The sequence below is a fragment of the Penicillium solitum genome, assembly GCF_028829755.1.
Source record: "Penicillium solitum strain IBT 25940 chromosome Unknown utg000009l_segment0_segment0, whole genome shotgun sequence".
NCBI lineage: Eukaryota > Fungi > Ascomycota > Eurotiomycetes > Eurotiales > Aspergillaceae > Penicillium > Penicillium solitum.
Genome location: NW_027072128.1, coordinates 1688064 through 1702985, shown reverse-complemented (window position 1 = coordinate 1702985; position 14922 = coordinate 1688064). Strand labels below are relative to the sequence as shown.

The 14922-nt window shown below is 48.9% G+C and overlaps 5 protein-coding genes across 5 annotated transcripts; 2 read left to right on the top strand and 3 right to left on the bottom strand.

Moving 5' to 3' along the window:
• Positions 1 to 202: 202 nt before the first annotated feature.
• Positions 203 to 1988, bottom strand: N7455_011735 (DNA-(apurinic or apyrimidinic site) lyase APN1; the record flags this gene model as incomplete). Its single annotated transcript, XM_040960370.2, has 5 exons — positions 203 to 1052; positions 1102 to 1236; positions 1293 to 1412; positions 1474 to 1510; positions 1571 to 1988. 5 exons carry the CDS (start codon positions 1986 to 1988, stop codon positions 203 to 205), a joined length of 1560 nt encoding a protein of 519 aa, XP_040809146.2.
• A 127-nt stretch (positions 1989 to 2115) lies between these two features.
• Positions 2116 to 6216, top strand: N7455_011734 (putative checkpoint protein kinase (SldA); the record flags this gene model as incomplete). Its single annotated transcript, XM_040960402.2, has 4 exons — positions 2116 to 2135; positions 2363 to 3398; positions 3505 to 3937; positions 3992 to 6216. The coding sequence occupies 4 exons, from the start codon at positions 2116 to 2118 to the stop codon at positions 6214 to 6216; spliced, it is 3714 nt and encodes a 1237-aa protein (XP_040809153.2).
• A 1815-nt stretch (positions 6217 to 8031) lies between these two features.
• Positions 8032 to 10002, bottom strand: N7455_011733 (uncharacterized protein; the record flags this gene model as incomplete). The annotated part of the gene is made up of 1 exon (XM_040960391.2): positions 8032 to 10002. One exon carries the CDS (start codon positions 10000 to 10002, stop codon positions 8032 to 8034), a length of 1971 nt encoding a protein of 656 aa, XP_040809185.2.
• A 2331-nt stretch (positions 10003 to 12333) lies between these two features.
• Positions 12334 to 13295, top strand: N7455_011732 (sulfotransferase family protein; the record flags this gene model as incomplete). The annotated part of the gene is made up of 2 exons (XM_040960384.2): positions 12334 to 13002; positions 13059 to 13295. 2 exons carry the CDS (start codon positions 12334 to 12336, stop codon positions 13293 to 13295), a joined length of 906 nt encoding a protein of 301 aa, XP_040809169.2.
• Positions 13296 to 13412: 117 nt separating this feature from the next.
• On the bottom strand, positions 13413 to 14013 carry N7455_011731 (uncharacterized protein; the record flags this gene model as incomplete). The annotated part of the gene is made up of 2 exons (XM_065606742.1): positions 13413 to 13817; positions 13900 to 14013. The coding sequence occupies 2 exons, from the start codon at positions 14011 to 14013 to the stop codon at positions 13413 to 13415; spliced, it is 519 nt and encodes a 172-aa protein (XP_065459908.1).
• Positions 14014 to 14922: the final 909 nt, after the last annotated feature.

Genomic DNA, 14922 nt, shown 5'->3' with positions numbered 1-14922 from the left:
CAATTGAATTTCCTACTTTCAACGGCTATATAAACGTTTCATCTTTGCTGATTTGTATTTTGAGACCTTTGAGTTGTTGCTACGATCTTGTTCTTCATTATTATTCAGTCTGAAAAATGATATAGGAAGTACACAGAAACCTAGCAAGTATTTTTCATTGTACTGCCAAACTTTTACTCTGAGCTCAAGAAAGAATGCACATCTACTCCTTCGTAGCACCACCCTTCATCATGTCCATAAGACTCTTCTGTCCCTTGGCTTTTCCGGGTCCCTTGGCTTTCTTTTTCTCGTCCGCCTCGAGCTTACGCTCATACTGATCCTGGTGTTTCTCGCGCTCCGCACGACCCTCCTCTGAAAGGCGAGCCTCAAGAGCCCGGAACTCTTCGCCCTCAGGGTCCATACCAATCAGCGACTCAAGTAGTTTAATCTCGCCCGCCCATACACCCGGGTCGGGAACAGCAGCTGCACCCGCACCAGCGGGTCTCTTGGGACCCTTCTTTGGCTGTTTCTTCTTCCCAGAGTCGCTATCACTGCCATCAGCTGCATCGTCCCCAGTAGCTACATTCTGTCCTGGGACACGGTCAATAGGCGTCTCAAGGACCATAGGCAGCCCCTCAAACCGTGGCTCGTTCATGACATTGTGGAACGCGCGCAGACCTAGGAATCCCGTGCCGATATTGGCGTGGAGGTCGCGCTTGCTTCCGCGCGGTGCCTTTGAGTCATTGAGATGAAGCGCTCGGAGGAATTGGATTCCGATTAGCTCGTCGAATTCGGCGAGGAAGGCTTTGAATCCGGCCGGGGATGTCAAATCGTAGCCGGCTGCGAAGCTGTGGCACGTGTCGACGCAGATGCCGATACGGGAGTGGTGCTCTTTCGGGATTAGAGCTAGCAAGTCGCAGAATTCGGACAGTGCGCCGCCAATTGAGTTGCCATGGCCGCACATTGTTTCCAGGACGGGAACTACGGTCGTTGTTTCGGTGATAGCTTGGACTAACATCTCTGCCAGGCGGGCAAGTGCTTCGGGAAGAGGTGTCTGATTGGTACTTCCGGGGCTTAGAGGTGTTAGTATGGGCTGAGATGGTTGGCAGACAGTCGACTCACTGGAAGTTGTAAAGCGTAATTCCAAGTGCCTCGCACCGGCGGAGGTCATCCAGGAAGGAGGTGTATGCTTGCTTGGATTTGGCTTTATCATCTTGTGCCAGATTGACAAGGTATGAGCCATGAGGGAGAACGTGTCTGGGCAGTAGCTGTCAGTGATCCATTCGGGTCCAATCAGATCGGGGAATATTCACTTGGCTGCATCATAACCCTTTTCTGCGCAAAGTTTACGGAATTGATCGCGATGGTCGTCCTGGAGAGCTGGATTTTCCCATTTGCGCTGTGACTTCAAGAACAAGGCGAATGCATTTCCTCTAATTGTAAGATTAGACCCAATTTCAAACTGAGATGTACTTGGAAGACCCTCAAACTTACCCAATGTTCTCACTATTATGTATGGAATTAAAGATACCTGCTCGATAAGCATTAAGTTATTATCGAATTGAGACGATGAGATGCCGAGAACACTGACCTTTTGCAGCACTGACGTGAGCGCCGACGAACATACGCAGACCCTTAGTCCGCGGTGCCAAAGGCATACTCTCAAGTTCTTGGTCTTTCTTAGACTTTCTCGCCTTTTTAGGTTTGACGTCTTCGTTGGACTCCTTCTTAACTGGGGCCTTTTTAACTGGAGCCTTCTTTTTTTTCTCCTTGGCAGTATCAACCAGAGGTTTGTCGTCGGCCTCTTTTTTCACTGCAGGAGTAGATTCTTCGGCCTCCGACTCTGAGGCTTCTGGAGAAGAGAGTTCTTTCAAATTCGTAGTGGATTTTTGTCGTTTGGATCGTCTCGGTGGCGAGAGCTCAGATGTTCCATTGCTGAGATTCCGTTTATGGTTGACCTTGGATCCAGAGTCTTCGCGCGCTGGCGACTCAGAATCTTGGCAACACATAGCACTCAAAGTGTCACACTGTAGAGCCTCTTGAGCTGAGTGGGTACCCTGATCGAAGACCCGAAGAAGTTGATATTGCCAAGCCTCGTGGATCAAGATAGGACCTTACACACTCTGAAGACTCACAATGACCGGAATACGGATGAAGTATGTGGTCATAAAATCAAATTGAGCTTGTGGAATAGCTTAACTTGAGTATTCTATCCTCTGATGCTGTCGATGAGAGTATAACGCAAGGAACCCAAGGAAGAAGTAAGAGCCACGTGACTGTCTCCCGGGCAACAGTCATGTGATGTTTATCGATAACCAAAGAATCTCCTTGCAGCCCCGCCAGAGTTATGATTTGCCCTATTTGAACTTTTGGTCTTCGACAGAATCTGGGATCTGTGTGATCTCATCTCATCTGTCGTTGTCGCTAACATGGCAGCCTCTGACGACTTGGTCGATTTCGATATCATCGAAGCACAAAAGGAAAACGTCCAATCACTCCCCGGTGGTCGATCAGCTAGAGAACTCGCCCGGATATTTTCAGCCGGCAGCAATGGCGACAAGATCCCCTCCCCATCACCAAATGGCACCAGGACCATCAACGATGCTATGCGCCAAGAATTCGAAAGTGAATTGCAGTCGATAGGAGAATCGGATGATCCGCTCGATGTTTATGACCGTTATGTCAAATGGACCCTGAACGCGTATCCGTCCGCACAAGCGACCGCAGAATCCGGCCTTCTCCCCTTATTGGAACGGGCAACGAAGTCATTCCTTTCATCATCACACTACAGGAACGACCCTCGGTATCTACGATTATGGCTTCATTATGTTCGACTCTTCTCCGATGCCCCACGCGAAACCTTTGCATTCCTTGCGCGTCATCAAATCGGTGAAAGTCTGGCTCTTTTCTATGAGGAATTTGCCGGGTGGCTAGAGGGTGCTGGTCGGTGGTCACAAGCCGATGAGGTATACAGGCTCGGTATGGACCGTGAGGCGCGACCAGTCGAGAGATTGGCACGGAAGTACAGCGAGTTTCAGTTCCGATACGACCAGCGTCCGCAAGATACCGGGCCCTCGTCGCCTGCTTTGCCAACTGTCCGTCCCGCGCTGGCCGCCAAGATGAACCCGTTCGCAACATCAGATGCCTCTGCTGACCCACAAGCTTCACGGCCCCCGCCTCAGACGGGCGGTGCTGCAAAAACCAAGTCCGGAAAGCCTAAGATGGCCATTTTCTCGGACGCTGACTCTGCTGCGCCGGGCCCCGCAACTGGAGGATCGACAAAGGGATGGGAAAGCATTGGGTCGATTCGGGACCGCAAGAAGGAGAACGAAGTGGAGGCAAAGCCATGGGCAGGAGAAACATTGAAGGTTGGGAAGAAAGCAGCGCCAGCACAAAAGATGGCCATCTTCCGGGACGAGGTGAGTTCCCATTCCAGGATGCCCTTTCCCTCTTCAGACCTCCACATATTTACGATCACAGGACTAATTGCTGGCATGAACCTATGGTGTTTTATTATGTATTCAGTCCAATCCAGATCTTCCTTCCAAAGAACCAATGCCACCCAAAGAAGTACCCGAACATCACGTAAGGGAAGCGATTAACCCGCGGACCGGCCGACGCGAACGTGTATTTGTCGACCTGGAATCTGTATACCCTGACCGCACCAACCCTGCACATGAGATGAGCTTTGAAGAGCTCAGGGCGATCAAGCGTGGTTGGATGGGCAAGAATTGGCGGCAACAAAAGGAGCCCTTACAACAAATCTCTGGGAACGCAGGCAGTACTGAGTCCCTACTGGGGAAATATCATTCGTCAGAGGAATTGCCGGAGCATCTAGGTCAAAATCTCACCGCAGCTAGTCACGCTCAATCTCAATATCAAGACGATGGCCATGGAGGCAAATCTGGCAAAGCGAGTCGCACCAAGATCAAAGGGGAAACAACACAAACACAAACAGGTGGGTAGCTCCAGTTTTCTTTTCTTTGGGCAGGTTAAGCTCACACCTGTGCAGTCAAAATGAAGTTTGACTCCCCGTCCAATAACAAAAAGGTCCGGCGAAAGAGTACTCGGGAGCCGACAATGACCATGCACACTCGTGCAGCGACAGATGAGATCTATAGCATTTTCAATCAGCCATTGAAGGCAGAGACTGAAGAAGACGCAGATAGCTTCTGCGGTAGCGATTACGAAGATGACGACTGCGCCAGCGCTGGAGATAGTACAGGGACAGGCCACATATCAGCGGCCTCGAGCGACTTTGGGGACGAGACCCAAACGTTCCACAAATCCTACGATGACACCGACTATGCTAACACCACACGAGCTGAGAGCGTCGATGGCGATGGCAGCGATTGGACAGAGTTCAATCCAGATCGTGATATTCCGGATATTGAAAATTCTGAAATCACTTCACATTCTGTCGTCAGTGATGGAGTGGAAGGTAGCTCGACACAAGGAACACCGGAGAGGAAAGGATTCATACCAGAAATGCCCGAGGACTATGCTCCTCCATGGGGGACCTACCGTGACCCTGCGATCATGGCCCAAAACCGCCTTCCTTTTATGACACCTATCGTGGAGCGAACGGAATCCATTCCTTCTTTGACGGCCGCTCGAAACAGCATTTATAACGCGAAAACGCCTTCGAAACCTCGATCACCGGCCGGTAACCTTCTGCTTTCCAGTCCACTGGGAACAAACACACCGTACCAAGGAGATCATACTGTTGGGTCTACAGTCGATGTACCATTCAGTCCCATGGCCTTCAAGGCCCTCGCACCCAAACTTCGGAGACGGGAACCAATAATTAGGGATGCGCAGTGCAATCCGACTGACAAGGGAATTCGCAACACGATTCTCAATTCCCTGGAAAAGCCACTTGCAACATACACGGGTTACCACGGTCATGTTGAAGATAGCAACTATGCTTCCATGATCCAGAAATTCGTCAAAACTAACACCAGGCGATCGAAGAGTGGCGGGGATGATGCATTTGACACCCCTATCCTCGAATTCCCAGGAGCGGAACGAAGCTACATTATCAGACGTGAGCTAGGAGCTGGTGCATATGCCCCCGTCTATCTCGCCGAGAGTGTCGACAGTCTTGAATCCTACGACCCCGACTCCGACGATAGCACAAGCCCTAACGGCAAAACTTCCCAACTGAGGAAATCGAACGCTTATGAGACTCCCCGATTCCCCTTCGAAGCCGTCAAGGTCGAAAACGGACCATCAAGCGCGTGGGAGTTTTACATGATTCGCACAGCGTATAGCCGCTTACGACAATCTACGGATTATTCTCGCGCCAGCGATAGCATTGTTCGCGCACATGAACTGCATGTCCACCAACGTGAAAGTTTCCTAGTGGAGGACTATCGAGGACAAGGCACCATACTCGACCTTGTCAACATCGTCCGCAATGAAGCCATCAACTCCAACCATACCTCTGAAGGCGGTCTCGAGGAAGTCCTAGCAATGTTCTTCTCTGTCGAGCTGTTCCGCACTGTAGAAGCACTCCACGCCAACGGTGTCCTCCACGGCGACATCAAAGCCGACAACTGCCTCGTCCGCCTAGACGACCACAATCACAACGAACCACCCTCCAAGGCCCTCTCCCTGCTCGACCTGGGTGCCGATGAAACCGCCTTTGATCCCCACGAAAGTACCCACTACTCCCCAAGCGGCTCCCATGGCTGGCAAAATAGGGGCCTAGCTCTGATTGACTTCGGCCGCAGCATCGACATGCAAGCCTTCTCGCCAGCCGTCCAATTCATCGCCGACTGGGAAACCGGTACGCATGAGTGCAACGAGATCCGTGAGATGCGCCCCTGGACCCACCATATCGATCTGTACGGTATTGCCGGCGTGATTCACGTCCTGCTATTTGGCAAATACGTCGAATCAACTGCCATCGATGGCAGCGACGGCAACCCATCATCTCGCACCTATCGCATCCGCGAGTCCCTAAAACGATACTGGGACCGGGAACTCTGGGCTGGTGTCTTCGATCTCTTGCTGAACCCTGGCGCTGAGCGCTGGCAGCGCATCGAGCGCGAGAACGGAGTCGATGCGAGTCTGTCCTCCGCGCCTATTCTGCCTGTCTTGCATTCCATGCGGCATGTTCGTCGCGGCATGGAGGAGTGGCTCCTTGCCAATGCTGAGAAGAAGGGACTTGCTCTTCAGATTCGGAAGATTGAGGTTCTCCTTGCGGAGCGGAAGAAGAAATTGGAGAAATGATTATTTTCTTTCACCCGCTTCTTTGTTGTGTCGAATTGCCTCATTGCAGATATCTTTATAACTTATACCCCCATTTTATTCTTGTTACCTGTTGCTTCTTATTTTGATTCTGGTTAATATGCTTGTCTGATCTGTAGATAGTATCTGATATTGATTCTTCATCACACTAAGGCCGGCTATTCATTGACCATCCAAGTATATTGTGCTCCTCTTGCTCACTTGTCTCATTTGTTGGACTGTGGCATCAAGTATAGCAAACCAAGGGTGGGCGGAAAATATAAAACAGCTGGCACGATTCGTAACATGTGTTCCAGGACCGAGGAGTATAGGGGATCTGCTCCAGAATCCAGGTACGAAGTTACCAGCAATCGGTGACCTACAACCGAAAAAAGGGATAAAAATGGAAAAGGTGATAATTCAATTGGCGGGATCAGTTCGATCAAACAAAGCCATTGCTCTAAAAGATCAACCCACGCAGAAAGATAAATCAGAAGAAAAATAGATAAACGGCCAAACTCTCACAAGCTCCAGAGGAAGATCACAAAGATCCAGCAAAAAAGGCTCTGAAAAAAAAAGATAGACATCCATACGCCATGAGACGCAGAAGAGGCAGGAAAAAAGACCGGAGAAAAAAGACACGCGATTATCCGGATGCAAACCCAATAAGGCTCGCCACAAGGGGAATCATGGAGCGCGAGTTGAATCAAATGGAGAATCGGAAGCATGGGGTAAATCGTGGATCACCAATCGAGAAGGGGAAATATCCGGGGAAATATCCGGGGAAATCAGCTTCAAGATTGAGATCATGGATGCAAATTAAGAAGAAATGGGGATCGCTGGCAAAAGAAAACCAAACACCTCGCTTGCGTATCAGGGATGTCGTTGGTCAACTGCAATATTCATGCGCGTTCGTTTCGTTTCAGTTCGTCTATGTACTTGCATATGTATCGTTGCACATTCGCTTTTTGGGGGGGGGGGTGCGTTGCCATCTATGTTGACTGACGATGGTCAACATAGAGACAGGGAGTCGTTTCCATGTGTGATGGGTAATTCGAAAAGCGACCATTATCAAGTCGGGTAGCATCTCCAGGATGACATTGGGGGAAAGGTATGTTGTCACATGTAGGAGATGCAGGGGATGAACGACTAGACAAGGTCTGGGAAAAGAAGATAAAAGAGAATATGTAAGGAGCGTGGGTCGCAAAAAATAGCGAATGGTTGCTGATTGGTGACAGCAGATATGGGGTTTCGAGTTGTTTTCAACTTTTTTTGGGTGTATTTGAGTTTTGTTCGAGGTGAAACCCCGTTGGAAGAAAAGGAAATGAGGTTGTGAGTGAATGAATGATGAAACTGTGCTGGTTTCACCGAGTAAAATGTGCCAGAACCACACACACACACACACACACACACACAAGGTGGTAGTTGGTACAAGACCAACGAGGTCAATGTTCGTAGGCAGATAACCAACAGCCAGGTGCCGATGTACTGTGTGCGGGTTTCGACCAAATGGAAAATGGAAAGACCCATCACTTTGTTTTTGTTTTTTTTTTTTTTCTCTTTTTGTGTTTTTTTTTTGTCATTGGGGTTTCAATATTGCGATGTTGAAGGTTGAGCGTGATGAAAACATCTCAAACGTATCGTTACAGTCGTGGATAGTGTTGCTGTCATAAAAAGAAAAGGCTGGAAATGCAAGGGCCGTACCAGGGCCCTGTCGGTATCTCGTTCAAGTCATAATGCAAAGGGGATAAAATCTCGCAGAAATCGACGCCACGATGAAACGGATACTTGGAAATTCGACAGCAAAAGGGGTGCAACTTAGTTGCGTGTAAAAGGCATATTCAAGATTTGCCGGCGGATGCGCTCAGCATCAGAAAGGCCGTCCTCTGAGGCATTGTACGGCAAAGTATCCGGTGCTTTATCCTGTACTTGAGCCGGAGAAACCTGCATGGGAGAAGTACTGTCATGAGGTCTGACATATGAAGGACCACCGCTCGAGAATGGATCAGACAGTGCAGGTGCTTGTCTGATGACTCGCTTCGGGGCTTCGCGACGCTTGTGTCCTCCTTCGATCCGGAAGGGTGAGCCAAGGCGTTTGATGTTCTCGCCAAGGTCCAACAATGGGTTCATGGGGGGTTTCAGAATGGGAGTCGTCTCTTCGGGTTCAATTGGGCCTGAGTTGAGGGACGAGGGCGGAGAAAAGAGTTGGTCCATATCTCTGGGATTGACAGCGCTAGTGGTAGCTCCACGATTGCGAATGCGGACCCGACCATGGCCCATGTCTTGGAACTTGTTTTCACGAACATAGTCCTCCAAGCGACGTTCAACTTCTTGGTCGGAAGGATTCTTCTGTTCCCTGGATACGCTCGCGAAGACATCATCAGTATCAGGCAAAGACTGGTCGAAATACGTGTTGCGTCGAGGACGATAACCCGGAACATGAACGGTCCCACGTCGGGCAGTGGGATCATGAACCTGGCGATTTGATCCACCGGGGCCCCAAGTGCTGTACACGAATGGAGATCCCAGACGAGGAATGCTAGGAGCAGATTCCACACGAAGATGCTGACTAGGAGTCTTGGCCACTGGTGGCTCGACATGAGCAGACACGGGGTTGTTAAACCAGTCGGTAGTCAACGGCAAGTCTTGTGTAACCTGAGAAAGTGGAGTCGGTTCGGAGGGTGTGACAAGAGAAACGCCAAGGTCACGAGTAGTGTAGGCCGAATTATCAGCGAAGTCTTTAACGCGGGTATCCGTAGGAGGGCCGAACATCTCCGTGGCAGGCTCGGGAGTGCGAGACTGCATGATCCGCTGATAGTGGGGAGAAATTGAGAATTTGCGTCGACATAACATTTTGAGGCGTCGTCGAGTCTTGGAATCAGACTTGGGCCAAGCTGGCTGCGACTCTTCGTCCATAGCCTTGGGTGTAGAAATTTCAATGGGTTCAACAGACTTGATCGAGACAGATTCAATAATGCGACTGCTTTTTTGGGACCATGTCTTCTTGGCGCGTCTCGCAACACGCGAGGTAACTCCCAGAGGGGGGATACTGCCAGGGGTCATCTTGAATGGGGTCATAGTAGGATCCTGGAGGTAAATTTGATAGGTATTCCACAAGTGGGTATCCATCTCACGAGTCCAGGACTTCTTGGACACTTTGACATTCGCCGACTGTTTCTGAGGTCGCGAAGGCGACTCAATCTCAGGTTCTTTAGACATCTCCAAGGGGAAGTATGAGTCAAACAAATCGCTCTCGACACTGGTGAAACTTCCTACAGATGGTCGCGATGCGAAAGTTTCAATGGATTCAATTGAAGAATTTGACAAATTCGAACAGACCGAGTCTGGGCGCTTGATGCTGTTTGGGCCAGGTGTCTGGTCCCACGATGGCCACGGGTTACCCGTGTCGCAGGAATCAAAAGGTGTGCCGCGGATCTGCGCAGGTGGCGTCTTAAAATCCATTCGCGCGCGAGGAGGCGCAAGATATCCCTCGTCATTGGCGAAATCACGGAATGAAGGCGCCTCCAATTCAGTCGATTGGGGCAATTCAATCGAAGGCAGTGGAACATCGGAGCCGTGGAATTGGAACATGTCCATGTCCATGCGAGCGCAAACATTGGTACCCGCGCGAGCCCGAACTCTAGGTAGACGGCCACTAGATATCGAGTGACGGGGTGGTGGAGGTACATTCATAGTGGTGCGAGGGCGCTCGGGAGTCTTGGGTTCGTTGTCGCCGAGGGAGAACGTGAAGTTCTTGGGCAGAGTGCGCGAAAGTTGACGTTGAGCCATACTGGCGATCTTGCGGTCTTGCGAACCGCAGAATGGGGTCAATGCGACTGCTAGGAAGAACTCGAGGACGTGTCGGGGGGGGGGAAGTTGAGAGTAGATGAGTACGGCGCGAATTCGAGTCGAAGCGCGCAGCGTCGCGTCAATGTCGTGAATCGTGAAGGGGAGAAAAAGGAAAAAATTGCAACGAGGGCAAGAGATGCAAGAGTAACGTGAGAATAGAAGGGGAAAAAAAACCGAGGTCTCGGTCGCGATGTGCTTCCTGAGGAATGCGGCAACTTGAAATCGGGGATCACCAGATCACATCTGCGGCTCCATCCCGTTCGAGTAGTAGGGAATGAAGGATTTCGTCATTACCCGGAAAAAAATAACACACAAAAGAAAAGAACGTCCTCCTCAAACGGAGAAAGAGTACGAGAAAATATCTCGCGATAATGGTGGAAAGGGTTGGTAGAGAGAGAGGAGAGAGAGAGAAGGAAGAAGAGGAAGAAGATGGGGGATTGGGCGTAGGGTGAGGCGGGAGTGAGAGGGGGGTACTTGGTACCTGTGCTCCCCGTGGTGAACTGCCCACTGAACTTGGTACCCTGTACTTAGTGGACTTTGGCCCACTGCGAAAATCTTATGCGTTGTTAACTAAAAAAAAAATATCTTATAACATCAAGTACAGAGTATGAAGTCTTCAATTGATTCTCTCATTTCTCTCTCTTCTTGACAGATGTTTTTGTTTAGATTTTCCTCGAGTCTTTCCTATATAGAATGGCTGTGGACACATCCGGGCCTTGCTTGATGCATGCACTGTGGACAAATAATTTAACCACAGGACTTTGAAGGGAACCACCTTGGGAGGCAAGGACACCTTGAGCAAATAAGGTGTTTTTTTGGCTCTAGGGTTTGTAGGTATTAATAACTATATAGGCTGTACGGAGTACAGCTTACAGCTTACTCTGTACTCCGTGTTGTAGACCTCATAAATGAGGGGGGCTGGTGTTTGAGATCAGGTACCATGTATGGAGTACGGAGTACTCAGAGTCCTATGTATGGACGTATGGTAGATCGAGTCTCCATCTTCAAGACATTGTCTCCAGCCGTTCACTTCATAGCTGCAAGGGCTTGTACAGAACAGAACGGAGAACGGCCAGCCTGCGTATAGAAGTGCAGCAGATGGTCGTCTGCACTGATATTCTTCAGCTCATTTTTCCTTTTTTTTTTCAACTTCCAATCATATAGTTGCAGCCAAGCCTTGAAAAGTAAAAGCTTTCATAGTGAATTGGTTTGTTGCGTTCAAAGAAACAGAAAACCAGCTTGGTACGGGTACCTGGGTACCGTAGATCAGCGGTCACATTTTCTCATTGTGCGGTCTGGATCTCTGGAGCCCTGGAGCCCGAGCTACCCAAAGAGACCGGGCCAAAGAAAGACCCATATAACCCCATTGGGACGGGTGGTGGAGGGTGGTAGAGGCGTTGCGGTTGGAGAAGCTTCACGTTCATCTTTCTCCACTGACGCGTGACGCGTCCAACACACGTGTTGAAATATTACTGTAAACTGAGTGTATAGTGACTGTATATTTACCAGTCACGTGGTGTATTAACCTGTGAACCCTAAAAGGAACTCGACTTTGTATACTCCGTAGATGTGGATATGTACATGTTCCTCGAGCCATAGATGCCAAGATACACTAGACCTTCTTAAGCAAGAAATAAAAATAGGAATTTTCCAGTTTTTTATAAATACGGATACTTACGGAGTTAAGTTACGTTACATGCGTGAAAGCAGGAGCCGCTCGGCGATTTGTTAGCGCAGGTGCCGCAAAACAGTATACGAATGAAATTGAAGAGTAATCGTAACCTCTCCAGGTGTTACAGCAAGTAGTAGTAGTAGTAGTAGTAGTAGTAGTAGTAGTAGTAGTAGATATCATTTACACTGGGCTGAATTGTATTGAAAGGCAGTACATTCGACCCTGCGGCGGGGCTAATTGGCCTGTGGAATGCGATCGCCCTAACTACAGAAAAATATAAACAGAATGAGCAACATCAACCAGGAAAGCATCGTTTGTTCATTATGCGAGTTCACGCGGATCAGTTCTTGCTCATTCCGAAGCATACACGTCAGTACGCTTTGTCAATCTTGCCTAAAACAGTGCAGTTCAGAACCGCAACTTGATTCCCAGAAAATGACTTCAGGCCCCCAGCCGCATTCGTACTCAGGCCAATAGCATTCTTACCCAGGCCCCCAATCGGCCTGCTTTGAGAATCATGCGACCGATTGTAGCTACTACTTATATGAAAGACCCTTCTTCCTAAGCTCACGCAAGCTTTACCCTTTTTTCAAGCCCCAATGTACGCCCTACAACGGTTATTCTACGGATTCCCCGAACCGGCTCCACACAAACGAAGCAAGCCCGTCGAGGTGCTTTGCTTAGGCTTACCACGCACCGGAACCGAGTCATTAAGCGTGGCCTTGCGAACTCTGGGCCTGCCAGCATATCATGGCTGGGACTTGGTCTTCGAGCCAGATGGCAGCAAGTTGCAACACTGTACAGATCTAGTGCGGCGGAAATACAACGGTGCTCGCGATGGCGACGTGCAGATTACCAGCGAGGAGTTCGACATTCTCATCGGTGATAACCAGGCTGTGGTTGACTCCTTGTCCATTTTATTTGCTCCCGAGCTGCTCGCCGCCTACCCAGACGCCAAAGTGATCCTCAACGTGCGTCCCGATATAAACGCCTGGTACCGCAGCATCGACAAAACCATCGTCCAAGGGGTCGATCAATCATGGACTATGTGGGGGATGCAGTGGTTCTCCGCGGAGTTTCATTGGCTGTACAATCTTTACTTAAGGTATGGATATCCAGGCGTATTTCACAGTGTCACCACCACAGATGGTATCCAGCGAAACGCCAAGTGGGTCTATCGCGACCACTGCAACATGGTTCGTGGTATGGTGCCTAGGGATAAGTTGCTTGAGTGGTCTGTCGAGGATGGCTGGGAGCCGCTTTGCAAGGTATGATTTGGAAGAATCTGGATTTTTCTCAAAACTATGGCTGATGACAGAGATAGTTTCTCGACAAGCCTGTTCCCGACGAGCCCTTCCCCCGAACTAATACTCCAGGAAGTTACACGGAGCGCGCAGATGAACTCGTCAAAATGCGCCTCGTTCAATGTCTGCGCAACTTGACTATCACCGCCGTGACTCTAGGCGGGATTACCACTGCCGTTGTAATGTGGTGGCAGGGACGGATCCCAGAGGCTACAAGGCTAAGCGATCTCCTCGGGCGATTCACTAAAATGACCTAAAATCAATATATGGAATGGAATTTCAATTATAGCGTTAAAAGATGTCAATTTTATCCATACTTTCCAGACCACTCCAGGCATGTAATTTCACTTCAAGTTGGGTTCGACAAAGAATCTTTATGTGTAGGTGGTGAATCTGATTTCGATCCATCCTGTACAATATATAGGGTAAAAAGCCTCAAACAAAGGCCGTTGGCCAAAAATCTCCCAGATAGTACAGGCAAGTGTCCAAATGTCGGAGGCAAAAGAGAGGAGCTCATCAGAGAACCTGGCCTCAGGTGGCTGGAGGATAGGGAGGGTCTTGTGCGGATTGAAATATTCTCCAAAGTCGTTAGTGATGATCTTCTCCTCCCCTAAAATAATATCATCGCTACAAGCGCCAAACCAACTGGGAACGTATACATTAGCTGGTACGCCCTCCGACAATAGATTTCCATCAATACGAATAACAGCCTCTAGCTTGGGCTCTCCGAATCTTTCGTATAAGTCTGACGTTGGAAAACGATCAATTGCTTTGGGAAACTGGACTAGAATGTTGCCTAGATAAAGGTCTGAAGCAGTCAATTATGCAATCCAGCTGCAATTATCTATATGCATCACATACCGCCGCGTACAATATCTTCACTATAAAGAAACGCGACTCCACGGATGAGTTAGGCAACAATTGACTACGCGTCCTTCGGTCGAAAAAGACCGAACGACGAAGCCTCTTTCGCATCGAAAAGACTCATTCGTGCCGGTAGAGTGACGAGACATCTATGCTTTCCATTAGGACCGATAGCCTAGAATTGCTCGATAAGAGGTGGGTGGAATAGTTTCTCGTCCCGGTCTAGATAGCGAATTTCCAAGATAATATAGTCAACGTGTGGCCAGGCCCTACAGAGCTAGACGAGGCCCTAGAGATTGGCTGCAGCCATTTTCTACAAGGCTCAAATTTTAAGTTGCAAATTGCTATTATATTCAAGGACCGATACTTGCTACGGTGTAGATCTAGAACCCAAATGACACTTCTTTTATCAACTTTTTCACTACAGATCTTTAATATCAAACATTCAGTGTTCGGGGAACAACGAAAGAGTGTGAAATAGCATCCTACCTCGATATTTAAGGCTACGTGTATCTTAGTTACTCGACCCGCTCAATTTTTAACTCTATGAAAAATGCCATTATTGCACGGGCTACTGTTAAGGTGAGTAATAACGAATGAGGAAGCAAAAGTTCTCTACCCGCTATGGATCAACGTACCGTGCTGAAAATGACCTTAGAATACTATGCTTTATAGTAAAGAAGGACAAGCAGCTTGGGCCACTTAGACTGGCTTTTATTAGGCTATTAAATATCAGTTCGATGTTCATGAGGCGTTTGCTACTGCGTCCCTATATTCTGTTTCAGTGCTGGCTTATGCCGTCGACTTCTTGTACCACGAAGGCTTTCTGTGCTATCGAGTCAAAAATCAAATTCGTTTGCTGGATGTATATAATGCGTGCTAGAAGAGCGTGTTCTAGATCTTAACTATGTGATCCGTCGTATCATCGGAATTCAATATAATTTTTTAGACGTGGGAGAATAAACCACCCTCCTACGGTTTAGTTGCGGGATCTTGATCCTTCTGTCTAACTAAGCCAAT